Here is a 15,541-nt window from a genome sequence, read left to right as displayed (position 1 = left end):
TATAAGCCTCCCATGACCACAGTTTTTAAATAAGATTAAGGACTGAGGACTGGTGGGGGCTCATATGAGTAAGTGTTAGCCAAAACAGAAGAAAAAAAGGGTGCCCAAACAAGTCACCTTAAAATTTGATAACTGTGCTATCATTAATAGTAATAAGTTAGGCAAAACCTTAATATAAAGCCCCCCCCCCATGCTGTGGTAATTTTAATAAATACCAAAGGACATCATTGGTTAAAAAATGCTAGATTAACCAAGAGCTAGTAATAATAATAACCAATACCCTTGATCCTTGCTGGAAAAAAGAAGAGTGTGTGACCTTAGGAATTGATGGGGCCAGACTGGATTCTCAAGTAAATATCTTGGTTCGAGAAGAAGTTTACAAACGCTCTCCTGAGCCAGTGTTTCAAACTTTCTATGATGAACTAAATGTACCAGTACCAGAAATTCCAGGAAAAACAAGAAATTTGTTTTGCAATTAGCCGAGCATGTAGCCCAGTCTCTCAATGTCACTTCATGTTATGTATGTGGAGGAACTGTAATGGGAGATCAATGGCCATGGGAAGCCTGAGAATTAGTGCCTACCTACCCAGTTCCTGATGAATTCCCAGCTCAAAAGAATCACCCTGATAATTTCTGGGTCCTGAAAGCCTCAATTATTGGACAATATTGCATAGCTAGAGAAGGAAAAGAATTCACTCACCCTGTAGGACGACTTAGTTGTCTGGGACAGAAACTGTATAATGGTACCACAAAAACAGTCACTTGGTGGAGTTCAAATCAAACAGAGAGGAATCCATTTAGCAAATTCCCAAAGTTGCAAACCGTGTGGACCCACCCGGAGTCCCACTGGGACTGGACAGTCCCTACTAGATTGTATTGGATATGTGGGCATCAAGCTTATGCCAAATTACCTGACCAGTGGGCAGGTGGTTGTGTTATTGGCACTATTAAACCATCTTTCTTACTACTGCCCATAAAAACAGGCAAACTCCTGGACTTCCCTGTCTATGCTTCCCGTGGAAAGAGAAGCATAGCTATAGGAAATTGGAGAGATGATGTATGGCCCCCTGAGAGAATCATACAGTATTATGGGCCTGCTACTTGGGCACAAGACAGCTCATGGGGATACCATACCCCTATTTACATGATCAACCGAATCATATGGTTACAAACTGTCTTAGAAATAATCACTAATAAAACCAGCAGAGCCTTGACTATTCTGGCCTGGCAAGAAACTCTGATGAGAAATGCTATCTATCAAAATAAATTAGCTCTCAACTACTTGCTAGCAGCTGAAGGAGAGATCTGCAGGAAATTTAACCTTACTAATTGCTGCCTACACATAGATAATCAAGGGCAAGTAGTTGAAGACATAGTTAGAGATATGACAAAACTGGCACATGTGCCCATGCAAGTGTGGCATGGATTTGATCCTGGGGCCATGTTTGGAAAATGGTTCCCAGTGCTAGGAGGATTTAAAACTCTTATAATAGGAGTTATAATAATAATAGGAACCTGCCTACTGCTCCCTTGTTTGATACCTGTACTTCTTCGAATGATAAAAAGCTTCATTGCTAACTTAGTTCCCCGAAATGCCTCCGCACAAATGTACTACATAAATCACTATCAATCTGTCTTGCAAGAAGACAAGGGTAGTGAAAATGAAAGTGAGAACTCCCACTAATAAAATGAGTGAGAGTCTCAAAAGGGGGGAATAAGGGAGGAGACCACCTCTCATATTGTCTTATGCCCAATTTCTGCCTCCAAAGAAAGAAGAAGTGAAAACTAAAAGGCAGAAATGAAATCCACAGGCAGACAGCCCGGGCACCGCACCCTGGGCCTGGTAGTTAAAGATCGACCCCTGACCTAACTGGTTCTGTTATCTTACAGATTACAGACATTGTATAGAAACGCACTGTGAAAATCCCTATCTTGTTTTGTTCCGATCTAATTACCGGTGCATGCAGCCCCCAGTCACGTACCCCTTGCTTGCTCAATCAATCACGACCCTCTCACATGCACCCCCTTAGAGTTGTGAGCCCTTAAAAGGGACAGGAATTGGTTACTCGGGGAGCCCGGCTCTTGAGACTTAAGTCTTGCCGATGCCCCCGGCCAAATAAACCCCTTCCTTCTTTAACTCGGTGTCTGAGGAGTTTTGTCTGCCGCTCATCCTGCTACACTTTTTTTGTTTTCTTAAGACGGAGTCTCACTCTGTCACCCTGGCTGGAGTGCAGTGGTGTGATCTCAGCTCACTGCATCCTCTGCCTCCCAGTTTCAAGTGCCTCTCCTGCCTCAGCCTGCTGAGTAACTGGGATTACAGGCGCTCACCACCACGCCCAGTTAATTTTTGTATTTTTAGTAGAGACGGGGTTTCACCATGTTGGGCAGGCTGGTCTCGAACTCCTGACCTCTAGTGATCCGCCCAACTTGGCTTCCTAAAGTGCTGGGATTACAGGCTTGAGCCACCATGCCTGGCTGTAATACTTAATTCTTGACAGCCTCAAAGATGACCATGGCAGCCAGCTTGGTAGTCAGGTCGATGTAGATCCCTACACAGAGGATGCTGTTGATGTCTCACCGAGATCCCATTTCCTGGCTGATTCCCTAGAACTATTTCTATGAGAAGTAAAATCAAATTTTATTAATGCCAAGAAAGTATTTATTTACCCTAAGGAACAAATGGTTTGTTCTGTAGGGACTCATCCCCCAGCTGTTGTGAATTAGTTGCTATCACTCACAGCTGTCTGATATGCCAACCTGAAATAATCAAAAGCATCAGATTCCAGTTTTAAAGAGCTTATTCAAGAGAAAAGCCAGGAATAGCTATTCCGGGATGCACAGACTCTAGAGAAATGGAGTCAATGCTCTGAAGTTAAAAGCTAAGTTCTTGCTTGTATAGGAAGACAAATTTAACGGGATTACATTTTCTATACAAGGCTGGTATATGAGTTATAACAAATTAATGTGTGTGTGTGTGTGTTTTTTTCTGTGTGATTTTCTTTTTGTTGTAGTTGGTTTTCATTTTCTTTCCAGTTTAAAAGCATGTATTTAACGTTCCCTCTAAAGGCAATGTAACAGCCATGAAGTCCTTATGTGAGAAAAGGAGGAGAGGGAAGTTAATTTATAATGAAAGTCAACAGCAGAGAAGGAAGGGTCTTCCCCGGCTCTTCAGCCACCTGTAACATTTTACAAAACAGTGCCAGTAAAGGAAAAGGTTTAATCTGTAATCAGAGAAACAAAAGCTGTGGCTTCCTGGGTTTCAGCTGCCTGTCACCCAACTCAGGCCCTGTAATTCACATTCCTTTAGGGCCCTAAAGAATTTAATTGAGTTCCAATAGCTTAGTTTTCTTTTTATTTAGAGGTGAATTCTCACTGTCACCCAGGCTGGAGTGCAGTGGTGTGATCATGGCTCACTGCAGCCTTGAACCCCGGGACTCAATAGATTCTCCCACCTTAGCCTCCTGAGTAGCTGGGACAACAGGCACATGCCACTATGCCTAATTTTTTTTTTTTTTTTTTTTTGTAGAGACAGGGATCTTGGTACATGACCCAGGCTGGCCTCAAACTCCTGGCCTCAAGTGATCCTCCCATCTGGGCCTCCCAAAATGTTGATATTGCAGGCATCAGCCAACTGTGTCCAGCCCCAGTAGCTTACATTTTGAATGACTAATTTTATACCTCCTTCAGAGAATTGCTGCCTCAGCTGAACAGGAGCTGCTTTGGGAGGTTCTGATCCCCCACCCTTAGGAATCATCTTGCAGCCAATGGCTGTCTCAGATGGGGGTACAAAAGGTAGCTCCTTTCCTCAAAATGGAATGGGACCAATTCTGGTCTCATATTCCAGAGCGCCCTATGGAATTAGGCTGAAACTTGACTCCAGCTGAGCCCACATCTTTGTTCACCTCCTTCCTTTCCTTCCTACCCTGCTTTCCTTACTCCCTCTCTCCCAAGAGCACCCCAGCAAATCATGAGGACCCACCCTCCTCCCAGGGATTGTGATCTAACCAAATCCCTCCCTTGTTTGGTTATGTCATCAAAACAAAAGAAGAAATAATTCAAGTTTCCTAACACTTTCTGGTTTTATCCTGAGATTTTAAAATATGATGCTTGGTGTATGGCAAGAGACAAATAAGATTCCCTATTATCAATATTACTTTATTGATGATAATAATGATGATTGAGTCCTATTCCAGAGTGCTTAATTTCTTTTTTAAATTGAGATAAGAGTCTCGCCATATTGCCCAGGCTGGTCTTTAACTTCTGGCCTCAAGTGATCCTCCTGCCTTGGCCTTCCAAAGCACTGGGATTACAGGTGTGAGCCACCGCGCCCAGCTCAGAGGGCTTACTCTTTACATTATAGTGCCATCTTCTGGTAAGACTGAAGAAAAAGAAATCCAAAGTAGCTTCAAATGCTGGGCTTTAAGAAGCTGGATTGAAGTATGGATGAAGGTCTAAATCTTCCGGGTATGAGGAGTTGAGGCAAATCCTACAGAGACATTAACTTGTTCTTTTTTACATCACCTTAAATCTATTATTGTATCTTTATTATTCTGAGACATTCAGGCCCAAAGATACTCATTAAGTCAATAAGCTAAATTTAGTGACAAGTGCATGAGAATGAGAGTTAGGAAGCCTGATCGTGATATTTATTCATTCATGCATTTGCAAATCCATCCATCCGACAAATGTTTAAGATATGTGTCTCTGTGCTCAGTGATTTTATGTCAGGTTGATTCATTTTACTCAATCTTTACTTTCTCACATTTAAAATAGGGTTAACAATGGAAAACAGTGTGGCGATTCCGCAAAGACCTAAAAACAGAAATACCATTTGGCCCAGCAATCTCGTTACTGGATATATACCCAAAGAAGTATAAATCATTCTATCATAAAGACACATGCATGTGTAAGCTCGTTGCAGCATTACTCACAATAGCAAAGACACGGAACTAACTTAAATGCCCACCAATAGGAGGCTATATAAAGAAAATCTATGTCTTAGATTCACATATCTTATTTTTAGTGAGAAAGGCAAGCTGTAGAAGAAACAAAAATACATCATCTTATTTTTGGAATAAAGACAGCTGACCCGTGAACAACAAGGGTTTGAACTATGACTATCCCCTTATAGGCAGATTTTTTTTCTACCCCTGTTCTCCTTGGGACAGCAAGACCAAACCCTCCCTTTCCTCAGCCTACTCAAGGTGAAGCTGGCGCTGAAGACCTTTATGATCTTTATGATCACTTCCACGTAACGAAGAGTAAATATATTTTATCTGCTTCATGATTTTCTTAATAACACTTTTCTCTGAGCTTAGTTTAAGAATATGGCATACAATACATATAATATACAAAATATGTGTTAACTTTGTTATTGGTAAGGCTTCTGGTTAACAGTAGATTAGTAGGTAAGTTTTTGGGGAGTCAAAAGAAGTGAATTTTCCACTGCACAGGGTGGCGCCCCAACTCCCGTTGCCTACGATTGAGCCATATATAAAAATACAAAAACAATCTTAAGTATGGGTATATTTTTGAAGGGGACTGGATTAAGCCCATGGATAAAGGTGGAAGGGGTTGGAGAAAAAGGAAGGAGAAAAGGGTAAGTTAAATATTGAGCATCCCTAAAGAACCCTGGGGGAGGGTCGGGTGTCCCCTCTCAACCCTCCAAGCTCAGGTCCGTCATCCCGCCCTCCGAGTGCAAGCTCCGCTCCCATTCCCACCCCAAGCACAAGCCCGCCCATTTTTGCCCCTTGGGCGCCCGACCCGCCCCTACTACCACCCTCCAAAACAAGGCCCAGCCAACTCTGCCACTGGGGTGCAAGCCCCCTCATCCGTCTTCGGAGGGCAAGCCACACCCCACCCCGCCCCCGAGCACAGGCCCCGCCCCACTTTTGACCCTGGGCCCTAAGCCCCACCCCTATCCCCGTCCCTCGGATATAGGCTCCGCCCCCAGCACCACCCTCCATGCTCTGTGGGACCCCACTCCAGAGCCTAACCTCATCCCCCGGGTAAGAATACTAGAATTTCGCCTTGGAGGCTAAAGAAGATGTTAGTTTTTCTGCCGCCGCCTAAGGCTACTCTGGCCACTACAGCCGGAGCCACAGCCACTTCCGTTCCCAGCGGCCCCAAGACCAGAAGCGGAAGTGAGCGCGGTGGCGGCAGACGGCTGCTGAGCTGTGCTGCGCGGCGCCGCGCGGCGCGGCGCGGTGGGAGTGTCTCCGGCTGGTCTGCAGGTGTGGCCCGGCCCCTCGGGAGGGCGGGGAGGGCTCGGCCGGCGCGGGGAGGGGCTGGAGGGCCTAGAATAGCTCCGCCTGTCTGAGGTGCTTCCTCCCTGCGATCATCCCCGGGCCGGCGTGAGGCCCGCACAGCCGGGGCCTCGCATCTGAGCGCCCACCGCCCGGTCTGTCGCTCTCAGGTACCCCCCGTCCGGGCAGACAGGGCTGTCATCCTATCAAAAGGGAAATCCCAAACAGTCCAGGTCCCACGGCTCAGGAATATGGTGACACCGGCCCCAGCCCTCACCTGTCCTTTCCAGTTTTTAGGGGAAGTGCATAAAGAGGGCCCTACCTTGCCTATAGTATGCAAGATAACTGCAAATTAGTAATCCACGTTTTATTTGATACGATACTTACTATTATCTAGCTTTGCAACTGGAAAGTGAGGTCTGGGTCTACATGTGCAAACTGGTTTGATTGGCCAAATTTACTTAAAAAATTGAGTGCATCTTTCTATTAAGGAATGAATTGGATGACGAGAGATTTCTTTTGGTGACTGACAATTTGAAGTATTTTAGCTTAATATCTGTTAGCCTGGCTTTGCATCTCTTCCTTTCTTTAACTTTTTCTTTCTCATAAGAAAGCTTTTGGCCAGGCTTGGTGGCGCACTCCTGTAATCCCAGCACTCTGGGAGGCCGAGGCGGGCAGATCACCTGAGGTCAGGAGTGCGAGACCAGCCTGGCCAACATGGTGAAACCCTGTCTTTACTAAAATACAAAAATTAGCCGAGAGTAGTGGCGGGCGCCTGCAATCCCAACTACTTAGGAGGCTGAGGCAGGAGAATCGCTTGAACCCCAGAGGCAGTGGTTGCAGTGAGCCGAGATCGTGCCACTGCACTCCAGCCTGGGTGACAGAGCAAGACTCCATCTCAAAAACAAAAACAGCAGCAAAAGGAGGAGTTTTAACTTTTTTTTTCTTTATTTTCTATGTTTGAGACGACTTTTACTTCTGCTCTGGGCATCAAGTTTTTCACTGTGAGGTGAGGGTGTCTTAAGAAAAGTTGTTCCTCAGTTATTTCACAAATATCATTATCAAGGAAAAGTAAGACTGTTATTCAAATCTTTTCAAGTTGGCTCCAGTCCTTCCCCTAAGCATGTGAATCACGGAGCTTCAAAACTAATGGGACTTCAGGGAAAAGACGATATAAACTTTGCAAGTAGTGGAAATTCAAATTGAGTTGGCCATTTTGAATTGGGATGTCTTTTTTTTTTTCTTTTGAGACGAAGTCTCGCTCTGTCGCCCAGGCTGGAGTGCAGTGGCCGGATCTCAGCTCACTGCAAGCTCCGCCTCCCAGGTTTACGCCATTCTCCTGCCTCAGCCTCCCGAGCAGCTGGGACTACAGGCGCCCGCCACCTTGCCCAGCTAGTTTTTTGTATTTTTTTTAGTAGAGACGGGGTTTCACCAGGTTCGCCAGGATGGTCTCGATCTCCTGACCTCGTGATCCGCCCGTCTCGGCCTCCCAAAGTGCTGGGATTACAGGCTTGAGCCACCGCGCCCGGCCTGGGATGTCTTTTTTAATAATGGGATTAAAGCTCATGTCTACTGAGAAATGAGGAAAAAATTAACTTCAGAGGAAAATCATGCATCAGGCTTCAGTTTTATGAGTGACGTGTTTGTTTCCAAAAAGAATATATGCGCTTGCCTTGCCTTTTTAAAAAGAATTAATATTTTTAAAAAATATTTATATTTATTTTTATTTTTTGAGACAGAGCCTCGCTCTGTCACCCAGGCTGGAATGCAGTGGCCCAATCTCTGCTCACTGCAAGCTCCGCCTCCAGGATTCACGCCATTCTCCTGCCTCTGCCTCCTGAGGCCCGGCTAATTTTTTTTGTATTTTTAGTAGAGATGGGGTTTCACTGTGTGAACCGGGATGGTCTCGATCTTCTGACCTTGTGATCCGCCCGCCTCGGCCTCCCAAAGTGCTGGGATTACAGGCGTGAGCCACAGCGCCCTGCCAAAAAGAATTAGTATTGTTTCTTAAAGATACCTGAAACTGTGTGATTATGTCTTATGAAAGACAGGCATTTTAAGTTGTTATTATATTTGATTTTTGTGGTATCATATTGTCTTTTTTTTATTTTGAGACAGAGTCTTTTTTGAGACAGAGTCTCACTCCGTCAGCCAGGCTGGAGTGCAGTGGCACTCCAGTGCTCGCTGCAGCCTCCTCCTCCTGGGATCAAGCAATTCTCCTGCCTCAGCCTCCCGAGTAGCTAGGGTTACAGGCGTGTGCCACCATGCCTGGCTACTTTTTGTATTTTTAGTAGAGACGAGATTTCACCATATTGGTCAGGCTGGTTTGAACTGCTGACCTCAAGTGATCCGCCCACTTCGGCCTCCCAAAGTGTTGAGATTACAGGTGTGAGCCACTGTGCCTGGCCACCTGGACCTCATTCTAAGGCCATGGGGAAGTCACTGAAGTTTGAAGTAGAGGAGTGACATTATTATGTTTGTGATGTAAACAAAACACTAGCTCCTGGATTGAGCATGGAGTTTAGGATGGACAAGGATGAATGCAGAGTCCATATGGGAGGCTGGAGAAGTTCAGGGCTTGGATGATGGTAGCTGGGGCTTGATGATTGTGGAATTGGAAAAGTTGGAATGTTTGAGATGCCTGCAGGAGGTAGAATTGAGAGAATTTGATGATGGATGCATTCTCTTTAGCACGTAAGCAGGGTCTGCAAACTGTGGCCAGTGGGCCAAATCTGGTCTGATGCTGGCTTATATAAATAAAGTTTTATTGGAACACATTTGTTCATGTGGCTGTTTTTGCCCTGTGACCATATAATTAAGTGGTTTCATCAGAGACCATATGGCTCACAAATCCTAAGACATTAATTACTTAGCCCTTTGCAGAAAAAGTTTACCACCCCCTAATATGTAAAGCACTTAGTATTCATTAAGCACTGTGCTAGTGACTGGATGTGGAGTTGTGAAAAAAGTAGATACAGGTCTATACTTAAAAAGTTTACATCAGGCTGGTTGCGATGGCTCACGTCTGTAGTCCCAGCACTTTGGCAGGCTTAGGCAGGTGGATCACCTGAGGTCAGGAGTTTGAGACCAGCCTGGCCAAAAGGGTGAAACCCCATCTCTACTAAAAGTGCAAAACTTAGCCGGGCGTGGTGGTGCATGCCTGTAATCCCAGCTACTTGGGAGGCTGAGTCAGGAGAATCACTTGAACCTGGGAGACGGAGGTTGCAGTGAGCCGAGATCACGCCCCTGCACTACAGCCTGAGCAACAGAGTGAGACTCAAAAAAAAAAAAAAAAAAAAAAAAAAAGTTTACGTCATAGTTGGAGAGAGACAGGCAATAATCATTTAACAGATAAATATCAAATCACACCTTCATATAGGCAGTGGAGGGAAAGTAGATGTTCTTAGAGGTATTTTGAGGGCAGCTAGGAGTTAAAATGATCCTTTGATGACATGGGAAGAGTCAGTAGAAGTCACTAGGCGCTATTGTTTGAAAGGGGGCTTGGGGCCCAACATGTTGCTTATGGAGGCAGATGTCCTGTTGTAAGGGTTTTTATTGTGGCCACTCTGCTGGAGACCCCCCAAAATGCTCTGCTTCCATCCTCACCCCTTCTTTTACCTCAGTGTCTCTTTTATTGCAGGGAGGACACCGACTGAGACCTCAAACCCTGGCTCCAGTGTCATGGTGAGGAAGCTGGGGGCTCCTGTGGTTGAAGGGGTGGATACATAGGATAACTATGTCCTCTGGGCCCTGTCTTCTCTCTCCCCACTTCCCTGCCCAACTGAGGAAGAAAGGGGAGGGCGAGTGAGGAGCAGCCTCATCCCTGCCCTAGGGGACCTGGGGACGTCCTTCTGTGCCTGACGTCTAGAGGGAAGCTGGCATGGAGGAAGAGCCCCACAGCAGACCCCAGGGCTCTGAGCGGAGCTCCTCCAGGGCCAGCCTTGCCATCCCTGGTTAGACCTATTGAAAACACATGTGGCCATAGAAATATAAATTCAGCTTAAATTTATTAAGATTCAATACATTTAGCCAGGCATGGTTGTGTGTGTCTGGAATCGTAGCTACTTGGGAGGCTGAGGTAGGACGATAGCTTGAGCCCAGGAGACTGAGGCTGCGTTGAGCTAGGATTGTGAGCTTGTACTCCAGCCTAAGCTACAGAGTAAAACCCTGTCTCTTAAAAATAAATAAATAAATAAAAAAGTTTAAAGTGCTCAGTTTCTCAGTCGCCCCAGTCACATTGCCCAAGTGCTCAACAGCCACATGTAGCTGGTAGCCCCTTTCTGGAAAGCGCAGGCATGGAACATTCCCATCAGCAGAGAGTGATGTCTGTTGGACAGCGCTGCTCTGAAGAATTCTGTAACTAAAAGGCCATACAGATTCTCAGATGAGGCCGGGCGTGGTGGCTCATGCCTGTAATCCCAGCACTTTGGGAGGCCGAGGCGGGCAGATCACTTGAGGCTGGGGGTTCAAGACCAGCCTGGCCAACATGGTGAAGCTCTGTCTACTGAAAATACAAAAAAACAGCTGGGCATGTGGCGCGCTCCTGTAATCCCAGCTACTTGGGAGGCTGAGGCAGGAGAATCACCTGAAGCCGGGAGGTGAAGGTTGCAGTGAGCCAAGATTGTGCCACTGCACTCCAGCAAGACTCTGTCTCAAAAAAAAAAAAAAAAGACTCTGAGATGCAATGGAAGTCCTACTTTCACAAGTATGAAAGATTATTAAGGACATAAGTCTTGGGGAATCCCAGGGAGTTCACAGAAATTAAGCGGTCAAGCCCAAATATGTGATGCTGTGCCAATTTGTGATAAGGAGTTCAGGAAAAACTCTGTAAGCCAGGAAGGACAGGCTCTGGCATCACAGTCAGTGGAGTTACACAGAAAGCCAAAACGTACACTCTAGGATTTGTCCAAATGTTGAAAGAAAGTGAACATTTCAGCTTGGTGGCCCACGTGATCTCTGTCACAGCTACTCAGTTCTGCCGTTGTGGCCTCAAAACAGCCATTGACGCATTGTAAATAAATGCACGTGGCTGTGTGCCAAGAAAACATTATTTACAAAAATAGGCGTTGGGCTGGATTTTCCACGCCTGCCGTGTCTGAACATTTTCTCTTCTCCAGTGATAACCAGTCATTCTGCTCACTGGTGGGGGCGGTCTTTGCCGAGCCAGAACGTGTGTGCTGTTTTAGGAATCAGTCACCTTGGAGGATGTGGCGGTGGAGTTCATCCAGGAGTGGGCATTGCTGGATAGTGCGCGGAGGAGCCTGTGCAGATACGGGATGCTGGACCGGTGCAGGACCCTGACCTCCAGGGGTAAGGCTGGCGTCACCTGGCTCCTTCCTGTACGCAGGCACTAAATGCTTCTTAAGCGCCTGCCATGTGAACAAGACAGACGTGGCTTAGGCTTTGTGGCACTTATCGTCCACAGGATGGCAAAGCTTCATCTGTTGCACTGCCTTCTTTCCCTCTTTAGTAAGGCCCTGTTTTGGTCTCCTTGAATTTGGTCCCAGGCTTCCGAGGTGAGAGAGCCTCAGCCCCTTGGGGCAGAGGGGAGGGTGTTTGTGGGTTGGGTCCTGAGTTCATTAGCTACTGGGCAAGATCCCTTTGCGACCCATCACACTTGCTCAGCCCAAAGAATCTGAAGCCCATGTTGAAGCTGAAGGAGAGTCTGAATTGAAAAACAAGAGTTTGTTTTCCCCTGCAAGCCCTCCCTTCCTCAGCCCCTGTGTCTTTCTTCGTGTGCAGGAACTCCACCATGCAAACCCAGTCGCGTCTCCCAGCTGGGGCCAAGAGCAGAGCCAAGGGCAACAGAACGAGGGATTCTCCATGCCACGGGTGTAGGTGAGTACCTAAGACAGGCTGTGGATTCCCTGACCCACCTGGCTGGGTGGTGTGCCCTGGGAAGTGTCAGGTTAAGAGCATTTTCAAACGCCCTTTGTTCTGAGGGGACACTGAAGACTATTCGGAGTGAGGTTTCTCAAGTTCCTTTAGCTTCTCTTCTATTTTCACTTTCTAGCCCTCCTCTTCTACTTTCCTTTGGTTTCAGAAAAATATTTGTTCTAATTTCTCTTAAAAAATTAGAGGGCCAGGTGTGGTGGCTCATGCCTGTAATCCCAGCACTTTGGGAGGCCGAGGCTGGTGGATCACCCGAGGTCAGGAGTTCGACACCAGCCTGGCCAACATGGCAAAACCCCGTCTCTACCAAAAATTAGCCAGATGTGATGGTGTGCACCTGTAATCCCAGCTACTCGGGAGGCTGAGGCATGAGAATTTCTTGAACCTGGGAGGTGGAAGTTGCAGTGAGCCAATATTGCATCATTGCACTCCAGCCTGGGGGATAGAGCGAGACTCTGTCTCCAAAAAACAAAACAAAACAAAAATTAGAGCTATAAGTCACACACCATGAAATTCACCCCTTTAAAGTGTGCAGTTCAGTGGTTCACGACCTTGTGTAACCATCACCACTACCTAATTCCAGAACATTTTCATCACCCCAAGTAGAAACTCTGTCCCCATGGGCAGTTACTCCCCATGACCCCTCCCTCAGACCCTGGCAGCCACTAATCTGCTTTCTGTCTCTATGGGTTGTCCTGTATAGACATTTGTATAATGGAAATCGTATCATAAGTAGCCTTTGGTATCTGGCTTAGTATAGTAATTTTGTGTTGCAAGTAAGTTATAGACTGGGTAGTTTATAAACAATAGAAGTTTATTTGACTCCTAGTTCTGGAGACTGGGAAGTCTAAGGTTGAGGGGCTGCGTCTGGTAAGGGCCTTCTTGCAGCATCGTAACATGGTGGAAGACATCATGTTGCAAGAGAACAAGAGAGGCCCAGACTTGTTTTTACAACAAGGCCACTCTAGAGATAACTAACCCCCTTCTGAAGTAACCACATTAATCCATCCATGAGGGCAGATTCCTCATGACCTAATCACCTTTTTTTTTTTTTTTTGAGACAGAGTCTCGCCTTGTCACCCAGGCTGGAGTGCAGTGGCGCGATCTCGGCTCACTGCAACCTCTGCCTCCCGGGTTCAAGCGATTCTCCTGCCTCAGCCTCCTGAGTAGCTGGGATTACAGGCGCCCACCACCACACCCGGCTAATTTTTGTATTTTTAGTGGAGATGGGGTTTCACTATGTTGGCCAGGCTGGTCTCGAACTCCTGACCTTGTGGTCTACCTCGGCCTCACGAAGTGCTGGGATTACAGGTGTGAGCCATTGTGCCCAGCCACCTAATCACCTTTTAAAGGTTGCAGCTCTCAATACTGTTGTATGGGAATTGCGTCCAACCCATGAACTGTGGAGGACACACTTAAACTACAGCAGTATCTGTCTTCTTTCACTTAGCCTCACGTTTCCCAGATCCATCCATGTTGTAGCATGAATCAGAACTTAATTCCTTTTTAAGGCTGAATAATATACATTGTATGGATAAGCTACATTTTGATTATCATCAGTTGATAGACAGTTGGATTGTTTCTACTTTTTAGCTATTGTGAATAATTTTGCTGTGAACATTTGTGTACAATATTTCCTTTTTCTTTCCTTTTCTTTTTTTTTGATAGTGTCTTGTTCTGTCGCCCAGGTTGGAGTGCAGTGGTACGATCATAGGTCACTGCAGCCTCAGCCTTTTGGGCTCAAGTGATTCTCCCACCTCAGCCTCTTGAGTAGCTGGGACCACAGGTGCATGTCCTCATGCCTGGCTATTTTTAATTTTTTTTCTAGAGACCATTCTTCCTATGTTGCCCAGGCTGGTCTTGAACTCCTGAGCTGGAGTGATCCTCCCACCTCGGCCTCCCAGAGTAGTGGGATTACAGGCGTGCGCCACCGTGCCTGGCCTTGTATACAAGATTTATGTAGACATGTATTTAATTCTCTTAGGTATACACTGAGGAGTGGAATTGCTGGCTCATATGGTAATGCTATGCTTAACTTCTTGAGCAACTGTCATACCACTTTGCAAAACAGGTGCACCATTTTACATTCCCACCAGTGGTGATGAAAGTTCTGACTTTCTCCACATTCTCACCCATATTTGTCGTCCACTTCCTTTTTAAATTTAACCTTTCTATGTATGTTCTTTGTTTAGTTCTTTCTTGCTCTTTTCTCTAATAACATCTGCTTTCTGGAAATAGTCTCAGTCCTCATAGAATTCTTAGCTAGGAAATTGCCTCTCATTTCCCCCTCATTCCTATGACTGCCAGAGTCCACACACAGCCCTACACACAGATGCTGTCTTCCCTTTCAGGCTCTTCCCAAGTCTAGGGTCGATTTTAAAAGCTGGGCTGGGTGTGGTGGCTCATGCCTGCAGTCCCAGCACTTTGGGCCGATCACTTCAGGTCTGGAGTTTGAGACCAGCCTGGGCAACATGGTGAAACCCCATCTCTACTAAAAATACAAAAATTAGCCGGGTGTGGTGGTGGGCGCCTGTAATCCCAGCTACTCAGGAGGCTGAGGCAGGAGAATCGCTTGAACCCGGGAGGCAGAGGTTGCAGTGAGCTGAGATAGCGCCGCTGTACTCCAGCCTGGGTGACAGAGTGAGACTCCATAAAAAAAAAAAAAAAAAATTAGCTGGGCATTAAAAAAAAAAATTAGGTGGTGCATGCCTGTAATCCCAGCTACTTGAGAGGTGGGAGGTGGAGGTTGCAGTGAGCCAAGATCGCATCACTGTACTCCAGCCTGGGTGACAGAGTGAGACCCTGTCTCAAAAATAAAATAAAAAGTAAAGAAAACATGTGACTCATGCCTGTAATCCCAGCACTTTGGGAGGCTGAGGCAGGTGGATCACAAGGTCAGGAGTTGAAGACCAGCCTGGCCAAGATGGTGAAATCCCGTCTCTACTGAAAATACAAAAACAAATTAGCCAGATGTGGTGGTGGGCACCTGTAATCCCAGCTACTTGGGAGGCTGAGGCAGAGAATTGCTTGAACTCGGGAGGCGGAGGTTGCAGTGAGCCAAGATCGCGCCACTGCACTCCAACCTGGGTGAAAGAGCAAGACTCTGTCTCAAAACAAAACAAAAGTGTATGTGTGTACACACACACACACACACACACACAAATATATATATATATATTTACATATATATTTTCAATTTTATGCCACTATTTGTTTTTGAAAGGAGTTCATTTTTTCTCAATTCATTTCAGACTGGAAATCTCAACTTGAATATATGTATTTGGTATTAAAATTTGAATATTTATATTCAATATTAAAAGAAAAGGCCTATGTGTGTATAGTGTGTATATATATTCACATACATATGTGGATATATATGTAGGTGAATACATATTTTCAATTTA

The 15,541-nt window shown here is 45.9% G+C and overlaps 1 protein-coding gene and 1 long non-coding RNA gene across 6 annotated transcripts in view; one reads left to right on the top strand and one right to left on the bottom strand.

Annotated features, from left to right (window-relative positions):
- Positions 1–4,134: 4,134 nt before the first annotated feature.
- On the bottom strand, positions 4,135–6,080 carry LOC110741904. Its single transcript, XR_002518911.2, has 2 exons — positions 5,997–6,080; positions 4,135–4,812 (listed from the first exon to the last, which is right to left on the bottom strand). It is a non-coding gene; the product is annotated as an uncharacterized LOC110741904 (long non-coding RNA).
- The window catches only part of ZNF333 (zinc finger protein 333), a 30,787-nt gene continuing 21,119 nt past the window's right edge, over positions 5,874–15,541 (top strand). The window contains exons 1-4 of one of the 5 annotated variants that reach the window (XM_009193722.2): positions 5,874–6,008; positions 9,886–9,929; positions 11,432–11,555; positions 11,988–12,083. In XM_009193722.2, coding sequence (XP_009191986.2) covers positions 9,927–9,929; positions 11,432–11,555; positions 11,988–12,083 — 223 coding nt within the window. In that variant the 5' untranslated portion in view covers positions 5,874–6,008; positions 9,886–9,926. Of the gene's footprint in view, positions 6,234–6,297; positions 6,416–9,885; positions 9,930–11,362; positions 11,556–11,987; positions 12,084–15,541 lie in introns of those variants that run through there. The other 4 variants (XM_003915054.4, XM_017952268.3, XM_009193721.4 and 1 more) reach the window with 4 other exon arrangements.

Source organism: Papio anubis, chromosome 20 (genome assembly GCF_008728515.1).
Source record: "Papio anubis isolate 15944 chromosome 20, Panubis1.0, whole genome shotgun sequence".
Taxonomy (NCBI): Eukaryota; Metazoa; Chordata; class Mammalia; order Primates; family Cercopithecidae; genus Papio; species Papio anubis.
The sequence above is the reverse complement of the archived record's forward strand: the minus strand, read 5'-3'. Positions and strand labels throughout refer to the sequence as shown.